Genomic DNA, 13673 nt, shown 5'->3' on the forward strand with positions numbered 1-13673 from the left:
TTTAGTTTGTTAGAGTGTTTCATTAGGGTGTTTCAGTCGTGTATGTGAAAGTAGTAAAGTTGAGTGTTTGTGTGTGTGCGAGCATTTCCATTGTGTGACTGAGAATGTGTTAGTAGTGAGTGCAAGGTTGGTTTAGTTGGGAGCATGAAAATGTTTCGGGCGTCTAAATGAGAATGTACCAGTAGTATATATGAGAGTGTTTCAATACAATAGTGTGTGAGAGCATTTTATTAGCATGTGTGTGAGTGTTTGAGATATTTGTGGGGGTTCAGTCGAGTGAGAGTGTTTTAGTACTGTGTGCGTGTGTGAGAGGTAATCCTGAATTATGTCCCTGACGGCCTCTCATACAGTCATGCCACATCTCACACAATTCAATTGTGTGGTCTTTTGCCACACCTCCGTTCACGTTCTCCAGCTCATTCTTAACGTTTTAAAGCTGTTGTTTTTGCCTGTGACAAAGTGCCAGTTAATTTGCATTCCATTCGAATACAAGAACAATAAGGACGTTTGTGTTTATATTTAATTAGCGGTGAAGGCGCTCTCGCTCTCTTGCTCTCGCTCTCTCTCGCTCTCCCTCTCTCTTGTGCAGATTTAATGAAGTGAAGTGTAAAAAGAATCCGAATTGCACAAATGACAAAATCCAACACAGTGTGTAGCTGACAGGCAGTCAGCCTGGAGCATGCGTGGCATAATTATTGAGCAGCAAGTTGGACTGATGTCAGCAAACTGTTGCCAAATGTAACTCAAGTGATCGTATTGATGTTGTGCGGCGAGTGATAGCATTGGAGTGTGTACCACAGAGTCAAATGTGAGCGAGATTGTCAGATGGTTGAGCATGCTGGTGAACATGCACGACTCGCCGACTGCCACCTGGTGGTGAAGTACTGCCACTGCTGCCGGCTCAAATAAACCCACAGCCCAAACCAAGGCCGCAGCCCAGGAATCGAACCCAGAACCTCACAACTGTGAGGCAAACATGTTAATCACTCAAGTTGATAATGCCAGCCATTTTTTTAAAAATCCTTTCACTCATGAAAAGTCTCGTATATAGTACCTGAAAGTAGAAGTTCAATTAAACGTCACCTTAAAGTATATTATTTGAGAAGAAGTCTTAAAGTAGTTCACAATTGCTGTGCTGAACTAGGTGCTGGATTAAGTTCATTTTTACAGGTCATATTTGTATTTGATTGACAGTAGACAGTTGAGCAGGTTGTGGTTTCAGTGCATTCAGCAGACGCATTCAAGAGTAGGAACAACAGCTTGATGTGTCAGGATTTTCAAGCCTCGTTTTAGAGACGTGGCAAGTTATTATTATTATTATTGATTATTTTTTAAATCATGTGTGTCAAATTTAAAAGATAGTTCGCTTTACAGGGACTTCAAAGGGGAAGTCAACCCCAAAATTGTCTTAATAATATATGCTATGCACCTCCACTAGTCCAAACACGGCATTCTGATTGATATTGTGTTTTTGTCCATCTCAGGGGGCGGCCATTTTGTCACTTGCTGTCAACTGAAAATGACATCACAGTTGCTAAGGTCTCAGGTAACAACCAATCATGGCTTAGCTTCAGAAAAAAGGTGAGCTATGATTAGTCAGAGCCCTGAGCAACTGTGATGTCATCTTCAGTTGACAGCAAGTGACAAAATGGCCGCTCCCCGAGATGGCTAAAAACGGGTGGATTTTAATACTTAACTCATATTCCACAAACACAATATCAATCAGAATGCCGTGTTTAGACTAGTGGGGCTGTGTAGAATATATTATAGTCAAGATTTTTTGTAGGTTGACTTCCACTTTTAATTAAAAAAAAAAAATCAACTTTAGCTAAAAAATAAATTATGATCAGGTGTTCAGTATAGTTATGATCTAGATTAGGATTGTTTGCTTTTTGACCGAGGTCCGTGCTCTGTTGAGTGACATTGTAGCACAAACATGCACATGCCCCCCGAGGAGGGCATTTCCTCCTCTAGCCTTACCAATGTTTTCCCGCTATCAAACAAGGCAGGAGAACAAGCCCACAGGGACTATCAGCCTGACACCAGGAAGTGTTGTGACTAGACCATACTTGTGTTTCTCTGCTCTATTCGGGATGAAAAGGAGGACAAGGTCTTTGAAAGCACGGGTGTCAAATTCATTTTCATGGCTTCCCTCATCATAGTTATGGTTGGCTTTTGGGATTGTGCGTTCCATTCAAAATGGCGACCGAGGCGCGGATGGCGACATACAGCGATGGCGCCTGGTGTTCGCCGGGTTTACATTGATTTAGCAGAAAATTGAAAACTCCAATTTTTCTTCACTTTCAACAGATAACAATTTTTCTTCACCAAATCCCTTCTCAACATTGATCAAATACAAGACACGGACCAGTTTCCATGTTTGTAAACAACGATGATGTAATCAGGACGCAATGCTGGTGCAGAAAGCACAGTGGGGTACGCTAATATGTACACACAAGCCGATTAACTGTTTAGCAGAAAATACTACGTCCTCACCGCAAACTCTACTTGCATGGCATTATGAGTAACGTAGCCTCCTAGTCTGCTATCTTATTTTGTTCTGTAGGGCAACTGTTAATTTCCTGAGGTGTTGTGGGATGATCCAGGGAAAAAATGGCTAAGGTAAACATCACAAATCATAATGCTAACGATTTCACAGCTTCAGTTACATGGAGCTAGTGTGCGCCGAAGCTCACCATAGCTAAATGAGTTAGCTACCAGCTACTAGTAATCACTAGTAGCAAACACCTTGCTGCTATACCACAAATTCCTGACCACGTACTCAACATTTCAAGACAGAAGTTTAAGTTAAACCAAATGGCCACGATAATTTACCAGATATGAAATGAGCACCGCAAACACGATTACGTCCTCGTGCAGTCTGCGTTTAATGCAGACACAGGCTCCTCTTGGAATTGAGAAAAAATGTAAACCCCTTTCCACGCTAATTTGTGCACCCCTTACACACCACAGTTAGGCATGTTGATATTGTTTGAAATTATTCAAAAACTATAATGATGTGTCTCCCATTCTTTTTTTTTTTTTTTTTTTTTTTTTTTTTTTTTTTCTGCAGTGATGCGTGCGCAGATTTTGATGAGGTAGGACAGAAGTGGTCTAGACACTTAAATAATTGTGTGCCACAACTTTTTCATTACATTTCAATATAACAGACTTAACCTTTAACAATCATTTACAGGGGCCATTGTGTATATTTAATAATTTGATGAGGTGATTCAGCTCAATTTGGAGGTTGTGGGGGGTGTAAATGCCATGGTAATGTCCCTCTCATAAATAATGTGGCAAACCTTAAGTAGCAAACTTTCAGATGGTGTCACACAGAATCAAGCTAAAAGGGCCTAGATGGTCTAGTCTGAGACTTGGACGACAAGCTTCAGGACACAAAGGAAGGGAAACAAAAGTCTAGAATCTCCAGACATTGATCATGATGGATCAAAGGTAAACATTCTTCATTCTTATGTCATTGTATTTGGGATATAAGTTAAGCATAAATGCACTCCTTTTTAGCCATCTCTGGGGGCGGCCATTTTGTCTTCTGTCAACTGAAAATGACATCACAACTGCTCAGAACGACCAATCACGGTTCACATTCATTAAACAGGTCAGCCGTGATTGGTCGTTGTGAGCACTTGTGATGTCATTTTCAGTCGACAGAAGACAAAATGGCCGCCCCCAGAGATGGCTAAAAACGAGTGCATTTTGCCGCTTAATTTATATTCCAACAAAAACAAAATTAATCACAATGCCGTGTTTCAGCTTGCGGGCCTGCTAGGAACCTATTCTTGAAAAAAATATGTTTGGCTTGACTTCCGCTTTCAGCGTCGAACGCTAACCTTAGAAAACAGTCGATTTTGGAACCGTGTTGATTGTTTTCAGTGTTTGACGACTGCACATGATGTCTAAGCGTTCCAATCTGCAAATAAAAATGAATCACCTCTTTGAAAATGTCTTGCCAGTTGATTTAGCTGAGGGTCAGCTACATAAAATATGTGACGCAATCAAAATGGCACTCTGAGGGAAACCAAAAGCACAACGTAGCCCGCGACCGAAATGAGTTTGACATTCCCATTGCAGAATATTTCAGGTGAGAGCGCCGGTCATTAGTGGAACACAGACAAGGTGTCAGACCTGCACTGCATGCATTTGTCGGGAATGCTTTGGCCTCCTCACGGCCGGCGCTCATCCAGATTTCCGCTGAGCTCCGTCCCCTGACATTCCGGCTTGAAGCCGATCCAACCGCAAGCGAGAGACAGACGCTCCCGGGCGCCAAACGAGGGCGATGATCGCGGCGGGCGGAAACCAAACCGCACGGGCCAAAGCGGCCGGGGAAGCCAGCGCCGTCCAGAAGTCAGCGGGCTGGCTTTCACGCGCTAAAAGCTCTCCACCGGGCACTCATTTAGAATTCAGCCGCACGCCCGTGAGAGCGCCACATATCCGGCGCATATGCTGATGAATTTGATTAGCATTTAAATGAGGCCTAAATGCCACGCGTGAGGGTGACGCTGCTTTAATATGAGCGGACAATTGCCGTGTAGAACCGGCTAATTTCCTTCCTTGTCACATTAAGGACATTTTCCTATGAATGAGCTATTAGAATTCCTTTGAGGCCTTCTCTTGATCCCGTATTCCCCGCAGGAGGTGCTTCTTCGTCCATAGAACCCTCCACGTGCCACTTCCTCTCAGTCAGCTGTCTTCACAATGAGACATGCAAGCGGGGCTTTGATTTACGGGAAGTCCGAAGTTTTTCAGCGCGGTGGCCAGAGTGACACGACGACTCGCTGACACGTGTGCACACACACGCATTCACCCGCCTGTTGTGAGGTCCGCATTGGCTATTCAGTGCACATGGCCAGAAGTCATTTTCATCAAATAAAATGCACACATATAAAAAAACAACGTACTCCTAATATAAGCAGGAACAAATGGAAGTAAACAGTAGGGATGCACGATAACGATTGGGCCGATATTGCGAATGTCATGTTCATTCGTCCGATTTCAGCAAAACTGGACCGATATCAAGAGATCGAACACACCAACTTTAGTTCGGTTACTGTCACTTTAAAAAGCGTCTAGCAGCAAGTTTCATGGCGTAGCAGGTAATTATAATTTTTAAAAACTTTTATGCTATGCTCAGCTTGGCGGCACAATGGCTAGACGAGGACTACGATGTGTAAAAGACAACGCTGCTTTCACAAAAGCTGTCGGCAACGGCGGTCTGCAAGGCTTTCGGAATCGCGTTTCGACAGCTGAAAATAAACAAGAATGTGCTACGTTGTCCCCGGGGACAATGCGCGTAATGATCTCTAGGCTATGAATGAATCTGGCCTCGCTAGTCTGGGCTGTATTAGGCAGACGATTCAGCTCACCGTAAGTGAGGCTGTGCTCAGCCAAAGGCGCAGAGTCATTTAAAAAAAAAAAAAAAAATCCTGTATTTCGGTCACTGATGCACTTTCAGGACTTATTTGAGCTGAGACTTTTGTACGACCAAATCACTTTTTTTTTTTGTCTTGACTCTTGTATTGTGATTTTGCCAGTGATGGGAAATTAAACCTGTAATCATTGTTTATATTTGAAGACTCAGAACTGTTATTGTGATTACAGCTGTAATAATTTCAGATACATTAAGTCAAAGGCAGAGCCGTGAGAGGGATTTCATCCTTGCACACTAGACCCTAACCTTCATTTTTTTTTTTTACCATCTAGTGTGTATGAAAATTAAAATTGGACATAAGTGTTTTTCACAGGACAGTGACGAAATAAGGGTAAAGTTACACAAATTCATGAAGACGTAGTGAACGAAAGCGGGCGGGTCTGAGCCATGAAACTCCAGTAATCCAGTTGACATAATGTTCAAATTTGGGAAATTCACACAAATTATTGTGCAAGTGGATTTTTTGTTTTGCATTTCTGAACTTCGGTGTTTTTCTTCTACTGTTTAAAAATGGGCATGGACGCACAATTTGTAGCGGTTAAGAATCATCTGTTAGAACTAGACGTATCAAAGTTAAAAACTTATCATATATATATATATTTTTTTTTTAAATGCACCAATCCATTTTCTATACCGCTTGTTCACATTATCATGACTTTTTGTCCAAATTGCTGCTAAATTCTTGTTGGCCTTTCTATCATTTCATGAGCAGATCCATCCTCGATGCTGTGGAATTGCCACGTGTGTTTGCGCGTATCGAGTTACAAACATGTTGATGCCACAGAGATGTAGCACATCTCCCGGGTGTGTACAATGTATGTATTATTCTAAGCATTACAGGTACGACCGCTTGCCTCCTTTGAATTGTGCGCTGGCGCAGGGGAGCTGAAATACAGTAGAACTCACACATATCAATTTGTGTGTGGGTGTGGGTGTGTGTGTGTGTGTGTGTGTGTGCAGTTGGGGGGGACGGGGGTGGGGGTTCTGTGCCTTCGCCCGCAGCTAATGATGTAATTATGTTGAGAACAAATGCAACAGTGGCGCACATTAGGGAGCCTTTCATAAACAAAGTCAAAAGAGAGGAATGGAAAATCCAACTTTGCTCTACATATTAGGACATCCCCTCAAAGGATTTTATTTTTTTTTATTTTATATTTATTTTTCATTGGATTTTACTCTCATATGCATCGTGTACACTTATGTTATTCTATTTCTATCTTTCCATACATCCATTATGCAATTGGCTTCTCCTTTTTTTTTTTTTTTATTCCTCCGTTTTTCTACCTTCAACGACTTCTACATTTCTGGACCGATTCAAACCAATTTTCAAAATAGTCCAAGAATTCACACTTCCATGTTATTATTTTCCTCATCGCTAGCATCACCCCGTAAATCTCCATTCGTTCCCAATAGCAAAACAACTCGTTCCCATTGGAAATTGTTCATGTTCAGCTCATTCGCTTCACCATGGGAACGGTTTTCAACATTCCCACAATTCCCACATAGCAAAAAAATGCCACATTCTTCAGCACATTTTACACTAACAAAATTCCGCACTCATCTGCGGGTATGGGTTAGGTTTGGGGGTTCGTTTTTCTTCCTTCAACTGCTTCTACATTTCAACACCGATTCAAACCATTCCGACTTCAACATATTCCAAAGATTCATGCCTTAAGGAGAACTATTTTTCTCATCCCAAAAATTCACACTTTTCCTGCATTTGCACCCACAAAATCCACATTCATTTCCAATGAGACATTAAACATTCATGATCTAATTTCCAATTTACTTCATGACCGGTTCAAACCATTTCAAGTTGGAACTTTTCAGCTAATCCCTTTCCACAACATCTTTTCAATAGTTCAAAGTAAACACCAACATGTTATTTATTTATTTTTTTCCTCTAATGTCCACACTTTTTGACCAATTCAAACCATTCCAACTTTAAACTGTTCAGCCTATCCGCACCACTATTTTTGGGGGGTCAAATTCTCCAAACAAAAGCCAACATTTTATAAATATGTACTTTTTTGGAATAACTGCGAGGGCTTCCCGTCACTTTGTGTTTTAAGCACCGCCCCCTGGCAGTCAGAAGGGATTCAACAGAACAGCCTTTTATTGTGGGCACCTTGATATGCCGCACGTGTGAAGTGGAGGGATGATCTCGGCAAAGGAAAAAATTTCACTAGCACAGATTTTGACACATTTGTCAACCATATTTGAAAGAAAACGGGCCTTTTGTCTATATACAACAAGTATTAGTCCGACTTCATCTCACTTCACGTCCGTCAAGAAAGCCGTACTTGCAACTTAAGCCGTCTTCACTTTTCTGTGTTCTAATATTGTTTGTCTTTCCTCCCTCCTTAGGACACATCTCTCCGTGGAAGTCCTCCAAACAGGTACGACGCAGGTTTAATGTGATGTTTGTGTGTGGCGTCTCGCAGTAATGAAATAAGTTTCGAGGTACAAAAAAGCTGTGCAGTCTCAGTGTTGTTTGACGTTTGGCTTTAGTATGAAAGGAAGAGGCGTCTTCAATTTGCACGACACTTTTCAAATTTCATACTGCAGCAGCCTCTGCAATCACCACTCATTCAGAGCGCTAACGCGGAATATTCAGCCGTGATGAATCTCTTCTCTGTGGATATTGATTCGATTCATTATCGTATCTGCGCCCGGCCAAGCGGCTGTTTGTCTCCGCGGCATAATTGAGTGATTGAAGCTACATATATAACACGCACTTTAAGGGTGACATGATTCCTTGAGTGGCAATCATCCATCATCCAGACGAGCTGTCTGGACTTGGCTTCTTTGCACTTTCTTCACATTCCTGGCTTGTAACTTGACTTGAACTTATTTGACTCGCCGGTTGCAGACAGACCATTTATCATCCGTAAAGTCCTTGTTTGTCCTCGTGTCGACTTCGGGATTGTATCGGTGTGTTTTGTTACTGCGTGTGGAAAACTTCATAAGCTCACCCGCAACTTTAATACTGTAAGTGGCTGCAAACTTGGATGACAATCACCTGTTTTGTCAACGTGCAAGCAGTGGAATTCACTCAAAATGGCTGCTTCTAACCAAAATGGTCGATTCCCGGTTCGACTTCTGGCATGGGCCCTTGAGACGTTTTCGTGTGTCCTGTTCATGTCCAACTAATTTCATATGGCTTGATGTAACTGTTATTGGGCACTTTTTTTTTTTCTCACTTTCCAGGGAGCGCAAATGAATAAGAGACTTTGACGCTTTGCTCCGCCCACATTAGAAACCATACTAAAAATTTTTTTAAAAAGCTGTTGATTAGCTGACATTTGGGTTCCCTTTCGAAAAGAAAATGACTCTCAGATGGTGTCAAGTACCAGTATGATTTTATACAGCAATTTTATGAATATTGTTCAAGTATACTGTAAAGAATGATTATTGTATTGGATGTTATTGGATTGTGCAGATGTAGCTAATAAAATGGCCACAAAGTTTAAGATGGCTGGCTGTATGACAAATAGCTCTTTTCAGCTATTAAGCAACCACTGTGCCAAACAAGTGTTATGAATCAATGAATCATTAAGATCAGGGTTGGAATGCAACATTGATTGGCGTAAATTGCTTAATCGTAAAGATGACATGCAGCAAATTGCAAAATATTAATATGAAGTTCATCCTTAATGCCTCGAGGGAAGTCTGTGCCCTTAACATGCGTGTTAAAAATGTATGTGTGTTTTTTTAGTGCCACTCTATTTAACGCCAAAAATTATATAACAAAATATAATAGACTCCCCGGGTACTTATTAGGTACACCTGTGGAGCTTTGACCGATTCTATAAAAAGTGATCACTTTTTATCCTATTTACAATTTATTTACAATTATTCACAATTACTCAAACTCATTTGTAATGAGAGGAATTGATAAAAAAAAAAAAATAATAATAATAATAATCAACCAAGTTTTAGGAATTCGGCTAAATCAATGTATTTAATATTACGGATAATTTAAGTGTTTAGTGGGCCTGATTAAAGAACAGCCGTATATAAGATAATGTAATTATCCATATTTTTAGCTATTGAATTCAACATAGTTTTCTTTGCCTGTGATTGGCTGGCAACCAGTTCAGGGTGTACCCCGCTTACTGCCCGTAGACAGCTGGGACGAGCGACCCTCGTGAGGAGAAGCGCTTCCGATAATGGATGGATTCATGTTTCCTTTGCAGTTACCTGACCAGTGGGACCCGCACGGGAGCCCCCAGGCCAACCTGTCAGGTCCCGTCCTGCCTCCGGGCACGCCCTTCCCCAACCAGCCCCAACACCGCACATCCGTGCCGGACTCCACCGAAGGCTTCGACCTGAACAAGCCGGATCCCTACGACCTTTACGAAAAGTCCAGGGCTATCTACGAGAGCCGACGTGAGTTCGTTTGCGTCACGGGCAGCCGATCAAACACATAGCTGAGTTATTTCAGATTTGGAGGATAATTTAGCCGCTGATAAAAATGTTTAAATGTAACTTTTTGACATTTTTTTGTTATGCTTTCATGATAACGGGTAATAAACCATGATATAATTTCATTTGTTTTGTCTTACAATCCACAGTACACTTTTTATGAGATATTTAATACGTCATATCATACAGTATATTTTCTGTCTGGCAAGCCTGCTACAGACACTCAGACACCTGAAAAACACATAAAAATGTAAAAAATGTTGCTGTATAAATCCTTTATAGTGAAATTAAGAATGTTACATTTTATTTGAATACTAATTTAGTTTTATTGTTACTTTAACTACTGTTACAGGGTTGCAAATCAATGCTCATGTTAGAGTTATTGCTGGTGGATACATGGCAGCTGTGTTAGATGCTATGCTAATCTTTCGAGAGCAAACTTGGCTATAAGATAAAAAAAAAAAAAGATTTTTTTTATTATATTAATATGTCTGTACCTAAGGTCAGAGCAATTAACTTCATGTCATTTATGCTGAGCCATGCCAGACGAAAACAAAGGACATTTTCGCTATCATAATTAGTTTTATTTACTTTCATTTTGTTCATTATTATTTTATTTCGTTAAGGAAAATGTTTTTTTTTTTTTTTCAATTTTAGCTTTAGTTATTTCCTTAATTTTCTTTAACTATAATAACCTTGGTATATGATGAAATAAAATTGTTTGGTCAATGACCAGGAACAACACTGAAAAATAACAGATTTAAAACGTGTTTTATCTGTTATTTTTGATAAATAAGTTGGTCATAAAGAGGGTAGAGCAAGAAAAAAAAAAGCCATTTCAGGACATGCTCAAGAGCTATCGTGTGTTTTAAATACTATTTAGGAATGACCTTTATGACAGCTACAGTTACATTTTTTTGCCAGGATAACCATAACATTGTAATGTATTTTGCGGATTCTTTCAAATGTGATGAGAAAATGTCTTCCAATTTCTAAATGACTTAACGATGGCAAAAGAAAGAGCTCCAAGCAGTAACGCTGACATGTGTGCGTCAGGTCCAGAATACGAAGAGGTGGAAGTGCACCTGCTGAGGGAGAAGACCGGCTTCGGCTTCCGCATCCTGGGGGGAGACGAGGCCGTGCAGGCTGTGAGTCCGGACGCCCGTGACAAGGCTCGTATGGGACGGGCTGGACCTCACGCTTACTTACCTTCACACTCCGTCTTAACGACCTACCTAACGTCACGCTTCATGTGCACTCACTGGCCACTTAAGCGCTTTCAATTCCACCTTTACACAAACAAGGATGCCAGCTGGCGTCCGGTCCAGGGTGCACTTAGCCTTTTGCCCAAGTCGCCCGCCACCCCAATTCTATTTAATTGTAGATCATATAAATGGCCCTGACCGGAGAATATCCCGTGGCTAATGAGGATAAAAAAATAAATGGATGTAAGGTGCAGATCTTTTTTTTTTTTGGTCATATTTTTCCCCCACATGTCTGTAAAGTGAATTATGGATTGTTTGAAGACAATTTCTTGAAATGTCTTGAGGCGGCGTGACCGCTTTAGAGCGCCTCGTTGTCAGCCATTAGTGCACACAAGTCACAGGGGGAAGACAAAAGAGCAAGGGTAAAAAAAAACAAAAAAAAAAAAACACTTCAACGTGACAGCCAGGGTATATAAGGGGATTTTGGGTTCGCGTGGCCACTTTAGAGCGACTCGTTGTCACGGCGATGAAAAGTCCGACTACAACCCACCCATTTTTTCCAGCACTGGTAGTGTTATTTCATTAACTTTTGACAGTTGAGTAGGGCGTGGTTTCAGCACATTCAACAGACACGCCCACAACAATTTTTCCTGATTTTGAAGCTTTATTTTATATACTCTGTGATTTTCTTAGTCATTCAAATTTGGCAGGGTTGGCTCACATCACTCTTCCCCTGTGGTGTGCTGAATTGACTAGACGAATTAGTTTTCACTTTATAGGGACTTTAATATTTCAGGGAAATGTTTGTAAAAAGCATAGATCAAAGTGCAAGTGCCCTAGAAATATCCCTCTCTGCCAGTATCAATCAAAATGGAGCTTTGCTATCTACCCAAAGGCAGAATTTTTGATTGTGGTGTACCTAATAAGATGGCCAGTGAGTATGGTTACACTCCATTCATCAATCCACACACATGCAAAAAAAAAAAAAAGAGAGTGCTACTATAAGTAATAGCAACGGAACAGCAAAATTCACAACAGGTGTTTAACCCATGAAAGTTTCCATGGGCATTTTCTTCCCTGCCTTTCTGTCACTCCTCCAGTTATCTCAGTTGCAAACTGCTGAGGAAAGAAATGTTTTGAGAGAAAAGAGCTCACGAAGCTTGTAAAGGGCGTTTGCAACAGAGTGACTGGAAGAGCCACAGAAAGGCACAGAAGCCCAGTATCCCAAACCTTTTGGAGTAGAGAACCCATTGGGATTAAAAAGTCGTCCGAAAAATCTATACTTGGGTAAAGTACGGATTCACATTCACTAATTGCCTCCCATACTGAATAACGCCTTGCTAACGTGCGGTCTTAGCGCATTGTGAACCACAGCACATGCTCAGCCTGCTATTCTGCCGTGTGCAACTAAGTTACTAATATCGCCTTTGTCTCCCAACAGATTGTGATCGGCGCCATCATCGAGAACACCCCCGCCGAGCGCGACGGCCGACTCCGGCCGGGAGACGAGCTCATCTCGGTGGATAAAAACGTGGTCGCCGGGAAGCCGCACAAGTACGTCATCGACTTGATGCACGCCGCCGCTCGCAACGGCCAAGTCAGCTTGACCGTGAGGAGGAGGCTGCACATGCCCGGTGAGGAGTCGGACAGACTTGGCGTTACGATTATAAGAGGGCCCAAAAAAGTTGCGCTAAATCAAGCTGCACACGTTCAATTTGTTCCCTCCAGGCGAAGGGTGCCCCGTAAACGGCCGCAGCCCCAGCCTCGTGTCCACTCAACACAGCTCCCCCCGCAACGACGGCGCGCCGCCGGGCTCCGCCGCGGCGGCCGTGGCCGCGGAGGGCTCGGCACTGCACACCAGCGACGTGCTCATCCACCGCAAGGAAAACGAAGGCTTCGGTTTCGTCATCATCAGCTCCCTCAACAGGCCGGAGAATGCCGCCGTCATCAGTAAGTTGATTTAATCACCTAGCTTTCGATCTGTCCGACCAATCCAATCTACTGTATCGGCACCGATATTTGGCTTTTTGACGAATATCAACATCAGCCTTTTTTTAAACTCTGCTGCCCGATAATAAATCAATTTAAAACTGTGGAAATCAAAACAAAGATATGTGAAAGTTTAACATTTCTGTCATTTTGAAATTTTCATTTACTTTAGAAAACTACATGGAGGTATTGTTTAAAGCGGAAGTCAACCCAAACATATTTTTTTCAATAATATGTTCCCAGCGGGCCCACTAGTTGAAACACGGCATTCTGATTCATTTTGCACTTGTGCAATATATATTAAGTAGCAAAATCCACTCGTTTTTAGCCATCTCTGGGGGCGGCCATTTTGTCTTCTGTCGACTGAAAATGACATCACAACTGCTCACAACGACCAATCACGGCTGACCTGTTTTCTGAATCTGGGCCATGATTGGTTGTTGTGAGTAGTTGTGATGTAATTCTTAGTCGACAGAAGACAAAATGTCCGCCCCCAGAGATGGCTAAAAGTGAGTGGATTAACACTTACGCAATATTTATCAGAACACCCAGTTTCAACTAGTGGGCTTGCATTGAACATATTCTTGAAAAAAAATATGTTT

The 13673-nt window shown here is 41.8% G+C and overlaps 1 protein-coding gene across 6 annotated transcripts in view; it reads left to right on the top strand.

Annotated features, from left to right (window-relative positions):
- magi2b (membrane associated guanylate kinase, WW and PDZ domain containing 2b) overlaps positions 1-13673 on the top strand; it is a 111947-nt gene that overhangs the window by 84976 nt on the left and 13298 nt on the right. For 4 of the 6 annotated variants that reach the window (XM_086027246.1, XM_086027248.1, XM_086027250.1 and 1 more), the window contains exons 12-16: positions 7817-7848; positions 9649-9841; positions 10934-11049; positions 12524-12716; positions 12811-13032. In XM_086027246.1, coding sequence (XP_085883372.1) covers positions 7817-7848; positions 9649-9841; positions 10934-11049; positions 12524-12716; positions 12811-13032 — 756 coding nt within the window. The remainder of the gene's footprint in view (positions 1-7816; positions 7849-9648; positions 9842-10933; positions 11050-12523; positions 12717-12810; positions 13033-13673) is intronic. The other 2 variants (XM_086027247.1, XM_086027252.1) reach the window with 1 other exon arrangement.

Source organism: Filicampus tigris, chromosome 4, assembly GCF_054856515.1.
Source record: "Filicampus tigris isolate MCC_2025a chromosome 4, RoL_Ftig_1.0, whole genome shotgun sequence".
Taxonomy (NCBI): Eukaryota; Metazoa; Chordata; class Actinopteri; order Syngnathiformes; family Syngnathidae; genus Filicampus; species Filicampus tigris.